Genomic DNA, 13,414 nt, shown 5'->3' on the forward strand with positions numbered 1-13,414 from the left:
CTCAAGTGAGGGGGCCCCTGCCATTGACATCCTGTCTGGGCCATTCAGCCATGGCCCATCTTCCTGTGCCCTGCCCAACTTCCTGGAGGGACCCATAGGTAAGTAATGTGCAAGCCAGCTGCCCCAGGGAGGGGGAGTCGGGTCCCACCCGGGGCGGCCGCAGGCATCCCACACGGCCACCAGCCCTGGTGCACATGGACCCTGAACGGCTACGCTCCCCAGGCCCGGGGGGACAATACTCAGCACCAAACGGACGGGACAGCACCATGGCCCATCCAGCTAGCCGTGGAAGGACCGGGGGGCACTGGGGGAGCCTGCGCCCTTGGCACCCATGCGGGGCACCCAAGGACATGGGCACAGAAGGAATCCCAGGATGGGGGTGTGGGTGGGGACACAGGGCCCTGCAACTGGAACTCATGGCCCATTCCCATCTCCCCTTCTGTCTCCACAGCTCCTGCAGCCAGCAGCCAGACCAGCCCCACCACCAAAGGTGAGGGGGAGCGGCCCAGACCCCGAGCGGAGACTGGGTGAGGCTGCCACCAGGCCATCGGCTGGTGCCACCAGGGAGGGGAGGAGGAGGTAGAGGATGCTGCCCACACCACTGCCCTGTAGGACCTAACTGGCATGCTTCAGGAGTGTCTTGCCATGGAGCGACAGGCCCGGGACTGGCTTGTGGCAAACCTCAATGCCTTGACCCAAGCCATGGTGGGCCACCTGGCACTGGCCACTACCCCCTTGCAAGCCACTCCTGCACCCACCGCCCCCGCCCTCTGTCACCGAGCTACCCTCCCACCTCCCTACTCTGGTCCCCCGGTCAGCCTCTCCCCTCTGAGCTCCCCCCCCAAACCCACCTCCCATCCCACCCCTTGCAGCGCAGCACCCCCCCACAAGCCCAACCTCCCTGCCCTGGTCTTGACCCACCGCCCCTCGACCAGGCCTCATACAGCTGGCCCATGTGTTGCTAGGCAGGGCTAGCCAGGAGTAGGCCGCACCCCCAAGCCCCACGCCAACCATGGGGAGCTCACAGGGGCCCCACCCCAGCTGCACCCCTACCTCTCCATGCTGCCAGCCCCAGCCCAGCCACGATGGGGCCCCCAGACAGAGGGGGGAAGGGGCGGGTGTGGGTGATGGGGATCCCAGCCCTCGACCCCCATCGACGAATAGACCCCCTCCTCCACCCCTAGCTTCAGCCCTCCAGGGGCTCGTATGGCGCCTGCCTGGGGCCACAACGCCTCTGTATATACTTCCCCTAGCCCCCCATTTGTGGTTTCTTCTCTGTATATAGTTCCCCCCAGCCCCCGTGTGCAGTCCCCCCCCCGATCTATAGGCACAGACAATCTCAGTTGGCATTAAAGTGTTTATTATGTGGTTCAGCCTGAGTCCCCTGTGCATGTGTGGGTGTGGTGGTGGGGTGTGTGTGCAGGGTGGTGGCGGCGGGGTGGCGAGGTTTGGCACAGGGCCTCCCATACTTGCACCCCATCCTGCTGGGCCTGGTGGCATGGGGCAGGATGGGGGCTGCTTGTACCCACGCCCTGCCTCGACAGCCCACTCCTGCACAAATGGCTCATGCTTTGCCTCCACAAGGTTGTGTAGGGCACAGTAGGCCCCAACCACCACTGGAACACTGGGGAGGCCCACCTCCAGCCTGGTGAGGAGGCATCTGAAGTGCCCCTTCAAGCAGCCAAATGCCCACTCAACCGTGTTGCAGGCCCTGTTCAGCTGCTCATTAAAAACGTCCTGGCTAGGCTGTGTGTGTCCCACATATGGCCTCATCACCAGGCCTGTAGGGGGTAGGCCACGTGCGCCACTAAGCAGGGTGGCATTGTGGTGTCCCCAATGGGGAGCTCCCTCCAGGGCAGAAGCTCCCCTAGGCCATGCGGCGGCCCACCCCCGAGTTCCGGAACACCCTGGAGTTGTGGATGCAGATGGACCAGCCCACGCAGATGTCCTGGAACCGACTGATGGCGTCAACGAGTGCCTGCAGAACAATGGAGTGGTAGCCCTTGTGGTTTATGTAAGCCCTGCCACTATGCTCCAGGGCCCAGATGGTTATATGCGTGCTGCCCAAGGCCCCGAAGTGGTTCAGGAAGCCCAACTCCTCAAACCCCTGGATGGCATCATCCAGGTCCCCAACACGGATCAGCTGCCGCAGGAGGACTCTGTTGATGGCCTGGACAACCTGCAGGGTGTGGGAGGAGGATGCGCTCATGAGTATGGGGCAGGGTGCAGTGTGCTTGCCCATCCACGTCCCTGTCCCCTGTAGGGCAGGCCTCCCTGGGGCCCCTGTACCCACCCCCGTCCCCACCCTTGTCCCCTGCAGAGTGGGTCTCCCTGGGGACCCCATCTCCACCCCTGTCCCATCTCCCTAGTCCCCAACAGTGCCCCATGCCACGGTGCCCCCTGGTCCCTGCATATAGTGGGGGCATGACCCAGGCATGGCTTACCTCATTGAGGATGGCCCCAACGGTGGCCCTGCCCACCCCAAACGGGTGGCTGACGGATCAGCGACTGTCCGAGGTGGCCAGTTTCCAGACAGCAATGGCCACCCTTTTCTGGAGCAGGATCACCAGCATCAGGCGGATGTCACGATGCTGGACACCTGAGGCAAGCCAGTGGCACAGCTCCAGGAACGTCCCCTTGGTCATTCTGAAGTTTTGTAGCCACCAGTCATCACCCCAGTCCTCCAGCACCAGCCGGTCCCCCCAGTCGCTGTTTGTGGGGAAGTCCCACAGACAGCAGGTGAGCCGGGGGAATGGGTGGGGACATCACGCCCTGAGGATGGCTTCCAGGAGGGTGGCTACTAGGCTGGCCACCTGGAGCCGCTGGTGCACAGTGGCCAGGACCGCAGCCAGTGCCCTGGCCATGGTGCATGGGGGCCCGGGGTGCCTCCTCTGTTCTCCACTGGTCTGGGTGCCTGGGGACAGTTAGTTGACCCCTCGGCATTTGGAGGCCGAAGCTTGGGGTGGAGACCCTTTAAAGAGGCAGCAGATGGCGGCCCTGGAAGGGCTCATCTGCCATGGGACCCTGCCCACGGTGCTTCCTGTCCCTGTACTTTTGAAAGAGCGCCCTGGGTCGTGTGGACACTCTCTTTCAAATTGCACTTGGGAACTTTCGAAAGAGCAGATCAAACCTTCAGTCCCCATTTGCCTGTGTGGACGAAAGCCGTCCTTTTGAAAGGGAGCTGTAGCGTAGACTCAGCCTAAGTAAACATACACCCTTGTATTGCCTACACAAGCAGTGTATGTGTTTTCATCTAAATTTACAAAAACAAGTATCTTTATATACAACTTGAATCAAGTCAGCCAGCTTATAATAAAACAGTTTCAGAAATGCAAAAGATCAAGAGGTACATAAGAGACGTTCATTCACATAAGATCACAGTTCTACAGATCAGGTGAAAAAATATCAAAAGACAAACATTTTTCACAGTTGAAGTAGAGAGTTTTTCCTCTTTTCAAAACATTTGTCATTTAAAATGAGTGCAGCAACACAATGGTGGATTCCAGACCCAACAGAACACAGACTCAGCCCCAAGCACCACCCCACCCCTTCACCCAAAGCCCCACACTTGCCCTGCCTCTTCTTCACCAGTTTCAACCCTTCCTGCTTCTTTTGCTGCTACCCAGTACCTCCTGCACACTACTCAACAGCTGATCTGCGGTGGGCAGGAGGCACTGGGGAGAGAAGGAAGGGAAGCTTTGTGGCCAATAGGTGTTTTAAGCCCTAGATGTACGCAAGGAGTCAGTGCCTATGGCACAATACAGCGAAATACTGAAATAAAATGAAAATTATCATTAGGGAACTGAAACAGCACCCAAAACAAATGTTCTTACCCAGGTATTCCTGAAGATTCCATACGATTAGCTAAGGAAACATCATGAGACCACACATCATACTGCCATTTCCGGAGTCCAATCACACCACAAAGCACATTCCCAGAATGGATTCCAACTCTCATACTGATGTCCACTCCAGTGGCTTCTTTCACTTGTCTTGGTGAGCAGGGAGAGAGATATCAGAAGATAAGCAGGCTGCCCCAGACAAATACATTATTTATTAGTAACAGAGAGGTAGCCACGTTAGTCTGTATTCTAACAAAACAAACCAGCAGTCACGTAACACTTTAAAGACTAACCAAATAATTTATTAGAAGATGAGACTATCAGTATCTCTCCCCTTCACCCCACCCCATTCAGTTCCATGTATCTGATCATATCTCTTTTTTCTTTTCTTTTTTCTTGGACCACTGTGTTATATAACTGTCAGTCTGTACTGGAAATGCTATTGATCTGTAGAAGTGAGTCTGTCCCACAAAAGCTCATCACCTGTAAATGATTTTGTTTGTCTTTAAAGTGCTACTTGACTGCTGATTTGTTTACTTACTAGTGTTTGAGTTCCTCCGCTCACTGGAAAGCAGATGTGAAACCTACAATTGCTTAAGACAGGAGGAAAAAAATGTGGTGATTTATTAAACATACCCAAAGATTTTGTGGGGACTTCCTTTAATTTGTGCATCTGAAGCTTTTCTAATTTTATTAGCTAGAAAATACCATTACTACTGTCTTCCAAATAAAGGGCAGACAAATGGATTGATTCTCAGCTCATAAAACTGGAATTCAGAACAGCAATTAAGATTAGTACACACCCAGTGCTCTGTTTCATAATGAAAAGAAAAGGGAATTTAGGATGAGATTTTCGAATCAGTAAAACAATCTAACTTTGCTTCTACTGAAGGCAAGGGGTACAAAGTTAGGCCATCTCTTTGGCTATCCCATGGCATCGTCTCAGTTAAAATATGCAGTAAAGGAGAATAACATCCCAAGAACTGAAATGTAATTTGCACTCAAATCATTGTGTGTTATTTGGACATTAGGCTGCTGTCAGAGTTTACATGCCATGAAGCGTTGTTAAATACATGTCCTTTCTATTTGTTCTGTGGCTAATAAAGTTTGTAGGTGTAGGTCTCATGACAGTAAGTGAAGGAATTGGCAGTAACTTCAGTACCCTAGTCAACTTTGTTCTCTTCAGTATTAGCAACAACACAGCTTAATTACCTTCGCCTCTGAAATTTAAGCCTGAACGTGAGATGGTATTGGTGTGTAGTAAGTAGGCAATCCATCCACACTATTTAATCTTAGAATAAAGCATGACAGAATCCCACGTTATTGTGGGAATGGAACTGTACATTTGCACTACAGCTTGAGACCCCTAAACTCCTCATGCACACAAATTTGCATTCCTTCTGCTCTCAAAGAATGCAAAACCAGGCCTGGTATACTACCCACTAATCCTCCTCAATACACATTGCATGCTAAGCAAGAGAAATAATAAAAGGATGGTAACTAGTCCACATGTGTGGAAACAACAAGAAAAAAAAAGCAGGGGGAGGACCTTGTTTATACAGCACTGTCAAAGTTCATTAGAGGAGTGTGATTAGCAAAGCACTCAACTGCCCTGTGTAGAGCCTGCTGGCATCTAAAAGATATATAGGTCATGTTAATGTAGCTTCTCCACCATGGAGCAGTTTAAGCTCAACTTAAGAGACTCATGAAGTTCTGCTCTCCTTACATGTTGCTCATAAAAGACAGGCTGGGTTCATTCTGACTTGAAACATAAAAATGAAATATGCTCATAAAAAAGAAATTTGTTCTCCTCGATTACTGTTTTTGGTTCTCTGTGCCTTAAATATTGAGTCTGTTCTGGTCTGGCTATGGTCTGAATAAGTGGGTCTGTCCGACAAAAGCTCACCTAATAAATTATTTTGCTAGTCTTTAAAGTGCTACTTGACTGCTTTTTGTTTTAAAAATGAAATAGTGTAAGTGACATAGGAGTTAATGAATGTGCTCTAAACATTCCACACAAAGGACTACAAATGACCTTACTCAATGGCTTCATGATCTTTTTTTAAAAATAAAATCCCTTCCCTACATTTCTAACCCACTTGTTTACTTTCTGAGGCTATAATCATGCTACTACAGATCAACCCGCTCAGGGTCGATCTTCCAGGGTTTCATTTTGTGCACGCGTGAAACAATGTTTTCAGGGGTCAAAGTTGACCCCGGAACTCCTCGCAAGTGGCAAAGAATAAGGAAAATCAACAGCAGAAACACTTCTGTCAACCCTCCTCTGTGTAGGCAGACATGGAAGTTGATTGCCGATAAGTCGATTTTAGCTACACAATTGGTCTAAAGATTAAGAAACCCTATTTACATAATACATACTTTATAGCTTCACACATGTCAAGTCCCATTTTCACACAGTTTCGGGCATGAACAGGTAAGGACACAGGTAGGCCTGAGACACAGTAGTAACAGTCTCCCAAAATTTTTATTCTCATGCATTCATTTTCCTGCAAAATAATGAGAAAAAAATATAACAGAAAAAGGCACTCTAATATGCACACCCAGAGTACACAGCGCAGGCAACATGACTGTAAATAATATTTTCAAAAAAAGTTCGGACCCCATTTAATTGTTGTTCAAGCAACAATACTGTTTCTCTCCTTCTACATTCAAGACTCAATGAGACTTGTCAGTCATGTTTTTTGGTTACCTGCTTCACTCCTGATTGTTACTGAAATAAGCCATAAATATAATTAAATCCAGGAAGAAATCAGTGAGATGACTTTATTACTTACAGGGCTTCTCCAATCACATAGCCCGGTATAACTGTCATGAAATTTACCACCAGAGGGATAAAATCTGTTCATCTGTTATTTCACCATAGTTTTTCATGAATTAGATGCCAACAATAAATGACCTTCCCTGACTGAAATGTTTTGCAAGGCTGCTGTAGTGGATAAAGTACTGTGTTGTCATCACTGGACCTGCCAAGGCTTTGGGAAGGAACTAGTCACCTGGATATTCAGCCTGACAGTTTATTGAGGGTACAAGAAGTCACTCGAAGAGAGGGGCCAACATAATTCACAATTCTGGTACTTCTAGCATCTGGTCACAGAGCAGCACTGCAATTTCATAGGAGAATGCCTGCCACCCAGCTGTGGGATGGAAACTATTCCTTATTAGGCTGGGAGCACAAAGCGCTTGAATGCAACACCTTTTCTAAGACATTTTTTAGGCCACATACGTTAAATCAATGTCTTGGGAAAGTGAAGGCAAAGACTGTCCTGTAAGGCTACATCTACACTACAAGATAAATTCATATTTATTAATATCCATTTTGTGATGCTGGATTTTACAGATTCATATTTGACTATCCTCACCTCCCCATGTGCTCCTCACAAAGTCAACTTCCTGCTACCACACTCAATCAGCAAACATCGACTGTTGCAGCAGTGCATTGTGAAAACCTATCCCACAGTTCCCTCATCTCCGTAGCATTCTGGGTATTTTTGCTGGTATTTGGCATCGTCTTCCCACTTGCATTGCCCTCTTTACCCTCCCGTGGCAAGCAAACGTTTATTTTTCCAGATGGAAGGAAGGAAAACAAGTGCATCAACAGAAATCTTTTTTCTATAACTGAATTGCTTTTTAAAACTGTAGCTGTAACTGAATTATGAAAGATTCTATAAAAACCATCAGGTGTGTGCCTTCTCAACTGGCCCTTCACTGACTGTCCCCACTCCCTTGAGTACATCGGGTCCCTGAAAATATTGTACTCTATTTAATATGTTATAGGAGTAGTATGGTCTTAAACTGTCTCTCTAAGCCTCAGTTTCACTTCTGTAAAATGAGAGAACTATTACTTATCTTTGCCTGGTTTGATTCGGTCTTTTCAAATCCCACTTTAAGAGTAAATACCTTACCCTACTGTAAGGAAGCTACGCCTTTCAAATAAAATAAGCTACATTTAAACCAAACCTATCAGTTTCTTTTGCATCATCATTTTTTCTCATAGCATAACCTTAGGAGGGGTAACATATTTAAAACAAAATTAAGGTGACTCAATTTTTGTGCATGTTTGAATTTTTTATTAAATTAAAATTATTCCTATTTTTCTGATATTTTGCACCAATTTATAAGGCAATTCAGCTGTTACCTTTCTAAACGAAAAGAACTGTTACAAACAATGGCCACAGTTACCCTTTTGACTAATTGTCACAAATATCCTATTTTTATTTTGCTTATTTTATATCCTTGTATTCTGTGGCATAAAAAACCCACAAAACTGAAATAACATTTGCATCACACCATGTGTTCATAAGGTTTGCAGAAAAATATAGCTCTAATAAGGTTAGTATGACCCTCTTGTTCTCCAGAGTTTGCGAAACTGTAATTGCAATTCAACTCTTGTAAATGCTATACAAAATACTACAAGTACAAGAAAAGATATTTATTGTTTACAAGGCTTTAACCATGTATTTATGCAATTTTAGCAAAAGGGACACAGTACCTTCAACAATCTAATTTGCCCACATCCATCAAGATTTAACTTAATTACTTTATTATGGATTCTTCTGTTTCAGTCATGTAAAGCATAATGATGCAATACTTTAACAGCACTATAATCCTCTACTCTGGAATTTACAACTTCTCCCACTTAATTTCTGGAAAGTTTTAGAAAATTACAAACTAACTGAGATTTTTCTAACTCCATTAAATTCTTCAACTTTTATTTAGTTTGTCACATATACCCGAATATACTCAGTTTATAAATCAAACCACTATCTTTAAAAAAAAATCAGGGACTAAAAACAAGCATTAGTCTTTCCTTATTCTTTATCAACAATATATTTATGGAACCAGAACACGGCTGGCATTTAGCTCATTTAATTGCTTCAGCAAAGTCATTACAGGACACAATAAAATGCAGCTATCCTACTTTTAGCTCTGTAGAACTGACAAAAGGAAAATCGTTATATTGGACTCTCAACAGCCTTCCATCCAGTCCAGAACAAGAATAAGCAAGTGGCATAGCATTTTAAGGAGTTGCCAGACTTAGCTAGAGGGCAAAAAAGGAAGATCCCAGAGCTAGCCAGGAACATAACAATTCCTAGGCACTTAAAGCTCATTCTATGCTACAACCTTATATTCTGGTCATCAGGCCATTTCAGATTATGTCTACAAATAAAGAGGTGTTTATCAACAATGCAAGTTAGGGCAAGAAGTCATTTGCACACAATCTCCAGATTTCTGAGCCTTCATTTTTAATAGGTATGTTCTTGCTTGACACGGCAATCTACGCTCTACAGTTTGTTCTATATCCATCATAGGTACAGACAAAGTAATTTTGAGAACATTGGCAGGCAGCCCATACCATCACAAGCAGTATTTTTACCAACACAGTTTTCTCTTTAGCTATATTAATTTGATGGTTTTGGCACAATATTCAGAGATAGATTATTCTGAAATACTTTACCCATTTGCTTCATAAAAGTGTATCAAAAGCAGATACAACGATTCATTCTATCAGTGTAAGGTCAAATTATATATATATGCAAAACTAATTATAGAGAAAACATGACACAACATTCTATCATGTGACTCAATCACTATACAATACTGCAAATATAAGTTCACTCTAAAAATATTAAGATAATCAAACAGCGGAAACCCTTTTTCATGTTACTTGGTCTCTGACATGTTTTGATAGTGCACACCTCCCAACATTTACATGTTAGTACTGTGTTACATAACTAAAATAATCCAATATTTTGTCCTTTATATAGTAGGGTCTCAACATTCACGAAGGTGGGGGAAGGGCTCAGAGCCCCGGGGAAGCGGTAGGTGACAGTGGTCTGGCCCTGGAGCCCCAGGGAACCGAGGCCCCCTCGAATAATTGAATTCACAAATCTGGCACTTGCGAATGTTGAGATCCTACTATATAGTGCTTTTTAGAGGATATCAAAGCATTTTAGAAATGCCAAGGAATTCCTCATTGCAACACCCTGTGAGATACACAGATAAGCTTTATTGCTCCTATTTGATAGGTGGGTAAAACCAGAACACAAAGGCTATGTCTATACTAGCGTTCCTTGAAAGAGGCATGCAAATGAGGCACAGATTTACATATCTGGTGCTTCATTTGCATATTCTTCTTTCTAAAGAATAAAAGCAGTATAGATGTGGCTCTTTCAAAAGTAATCTCCATCTTCAAAAGAACCCTTCTGCCTAAAAAAAAAAAATAGGAAAAAAGTTGTTTTGATTATGGGGATTACTTTTGAAAGAGCAGTGTCGACACTGCTTTTCTTCTTTTGAAAGACATAGCCAAAGAGTTACAGAACTCACTCAGAGATCCACAGAAGTTAAGCTGAAAAGCTGACAGTTGAATCCTTATGAACTTGCCTGGTTTTAAACAATCTTCCTCCTGGCACTCAAATAGCTTTCCTTGTTCTTTTTGAGATTTTTACATCAATTTGCCTTTTTAATGAGAATTTTTATTAATCTGAAAGTCAGGCCAGGCAAACTCTTCAGTGGATACCCTGTGATTTGCATCACACAGACTTCCCAAATGCAGGAGAACTGACTCCCAGAGAGTTTGGAGCTTGCTGTTTTCCAAAAGTGGCATTCATTCACATTCACATAATGAAGTGTGACACCTACCTTTGCAATTTGATCAAACTTCCCAAACAGCTCATTCAGCATCACTACCAGCTCCTTTGGAGAGCAGTCACTAGCCAGACGAGTGAATCCTACAATGTCTGCATACAGGATGCTGGACAATGACACACTAATTAGTCCAATACCAAAGCTATCTAAACACAGCATCTTTCTATCCATGGAAATCAACTCCAGAATTGACTTATGGGCCTCAGTTGCCTAATGGATATAGCATTGGCCTCCTACACCAGTCCCAAGTCCCATCTGGGGTGAAAACCATCTTCATTATAGTGAGTTAATAGGGAATGTGTTTGGGCTTGGGGTTTTTTTTATTAATTTAAGTTTGAAACACAGCACACTATTTAGGGCACAGAGTCTTCAAACAGGTAGACTTTGGCATGAAAGCACACTAAAAAAAATCCACAGCCTAGGGTGTGGATTTGAACAGTTAAAGGAGGAAATTAAGGGTGTCTTTTACGATTAAAATTTAAAAAAAAATCCAAAATCTGGCAAATTATCTCAAAACCAGTTCTCTGCCTTCCTCTGACCCTGACAGATGTGCTCAGAACATGTGAGCATAAACTCTTCTTTCTTCCTGTCTTATCCTAACCATGACACTCACCATCAGCACATAAACCAACCCTTAAAGCAAGTCTTAATCCAACCCATTTGTCAAGCTTCTTTACTTACCTAACATTTTGATGCCTTTTCACATACAGACTATGGAAGTTGTTATCATGCATTTGCCTATCATCATTGGTTTCCTTCAGTCGCTCTATAATGGCTAGTTTCATTTCCATTGAGATATGTGCTGGCAGTATAGATAAAAGCAAGCTCTCCTAAGAAGGAAAAGATAATGATGTAAAGTTATGTGAAGTGCTATTTTAGGAATCTCGATGGTTTAGAAAATTATTGGAGGAAGATTAAAAAAGAAGATTCCTCATTCAACAATTTATTGAATGCGGCAGCTCCAGCTTTCAATAAAGGTGCCTTTTCGACTTTTTAAATGAGAGATATGACTGTATGAATTATTTTTTGAAATATTACACATACTTCAGTTTGATATTATCTTCCCTGAATGCAACAAAGGAGGCTGTGCAGGGAAAGCAAACAGCAACTGAAACGTAAAGCCTTAAGCCAGTAGTGGGGCATCTTTTTTGGGTGAGGGGAAAAGGGGTGCAGGAACAGGCTAAGAGTGGGTGGTCTGGGTGGGAAGATACAGGAACAGGCTAAGAGAGGGCAGTCTGGGTGGGAGAGTGCAGGAGTGGGCTGGGGGCAGTGGTGGGGGGGGTTCAGGAGCAGGCTGTAGGTGAGGGGTCTAGGCAGGCAGGAGGGTGCAGGAATGGGCTGGCAATGAAGGTCTGGGTGGGAGAAGTTACAGCAGCAGTGTGGGGCCTGGGTGGGAGGAAGGTGTCCAGGAATGGGTTGGGAATGGCAGGGTCTGGTCGAGAGGGGGTTCAAGAGCTGGGTGGAGGGGTCTGAGCAGGTGTGGAAGGCGCAGGGGGTTGCTTACCTCTGTGCACTGCCACCACCCCCTCCTCCAGCTAGGAAAACAGCAGCAGCAGGAGAAAAGCCTCTCCAGAGAGCTTTTTATTTTGTCACTGTCAAGCACTGTTTCCCCACCCCCTGCTGCACTGACTGGCCCGAATTCTGGCCATGCAGAGCAACAGGTGAAGCCTCTCCGCAGGCAGCACTATGCTGCCATCCCCCCAGCTGGGTGAGAGGATGGAGGAGTGGTGGGAGTGCCACTTCTTTCCCCCTCACCCCATGCTCTGTAGGAGCCCATGGGCCAGATCAAGCCATGAGGGTTGGGACTCCCCACCCTTCTGCCCTGCCCCAGGCCAGATGCTGGGAAGGGGGGTCCTGAGTCTTGGGGACTGGATCCAGGAAAGCTGCAGTCTGGATCCAGACCCTGGGTTCACCACCCCTGCCCTTAAGGGAACAAGGTGGGCAGCTATTAATCAGAGAATGCCTGTTTAGTTCCCTCTTGGTTAGCAAAGTTTCCTTTCCATCAATGGGTATACTAAAACCTTAAAAATGCTGCCCTATGCAGGAAGGAAGGTTGTGTGATCCTGACAGAGGCACATAGTCTGGACAGTTGTGCATTTGGTTCCTAGGGCAGCTACCTTTTTTAAATGGCTGGCGTTGGCCAATTAGGCAGAGATATTTTTTCCTAACTCAGAGATGGAGGTAACTGGATGACTGGAGCTTGCTAAACCTTGCGAGGAAAAAGATCGGGATAAGTAAGGGGATGTGTGTGTAGTGTTCCCTTTAAGCTGTGCATTTGTGTGCCCACTTAGGAGAGATTCAAATGCTGCCCAGGTGATTAGGAGAGTGACTACAGCTAGATTTTTTTGTTTCTTCTGGTGGTGTAAGTTTCTACATGCTTCAGTACACATAAAAAATGTATTCCAAAAAAGGATGGAAAAAATCTGCCCATGGATAGAGAAGATTAGAGGGAACATTTTGTGTGTGTGTGTGTGTGTGTGTGTGTGTGTGTGTGTGTGTGTGAGAGAGAGAGAGAGAGAGAGAGAGAAGCTGAGTAGCTCACATAGGTTGTGAAATCCCCACTGCTGGCTGTAGCCTAGCTGACCAGGTGACACCTCTCTCTACAGACAAAGAGCAGGATATAGCCACGATAGTTTTGAATTAGAGGCAGGCACTTAGAGAGAGGGAGTCTGGAGGCTGGAGAGGAACAAAAAACAGGCAGGGTCCCAGGCAGGGTCTCCAGGCCTGAGATTTCCTCTGGGGCATCTCCTCCTCCCAACAAGTGTCAGACAGACCACTCCTGGTTGCCGTGCTGACAAGTCTGTACCACACTATATCTCTGTTGCCTAAAAAAACCTTCTGTTCCACCTGCTGAACGAGAGTCACTTCTGTCTGTGGATCAGGTACAGAGCTTGGGGACCCCGACC

At 45.9% G+C, this 13,414-nt stretch overlaps 1 protein-coding gene across 1 annotated transcript in view; it reads right to left on the minus strand.

The window, feature by feature from the left end:
* Window positions 1-13,414, minus strand: part of ADCY7 (adenylate cyclase 7) — a 71,962-nt gene that overhangs the window by 41,157 nt on the left and 17,391 nt on the right. Inside the window, exons 5-8 of the mRNA XM_075008900.1 lie at window positions 11,190-11,338; window positions 10,503-10,614; window positions 6,222-6,349; window positions 3,834-3,992 (exon numbers count right to left, since the gene is read on the minus strand). Coding sequence (XP_074865001.1) covers window positions 3,834-3,992; window positions 6,222-6,349; window positions 10,503-10,614; window positions 11,190-11,338 — 548 coding nt within the window. The remainder of the gene's footprint in view (window positions 1-3,833; window positions 3,993-6,221; window positions 6,350-10,502; window positions 10,615-11,189; window positions 11,339-13,414) is intronic.

The sequence above is a fragment of the Carettochelys insculpta genome, chromosome 14 (assembly GCF_033958435.1).
Source record: "Carettochelys insculpta isolate YL-2023 chromosome 14, ASM3395843v1, whole genome shotgun sequence".
In the NCBI taxonomy this organism is placed as follows: domain Eukaryota; kingdom Metazoa; phylum Chordata; order Testudines; family Carettochelyidae; genus Carettochelys; species Carettochelys insculpta.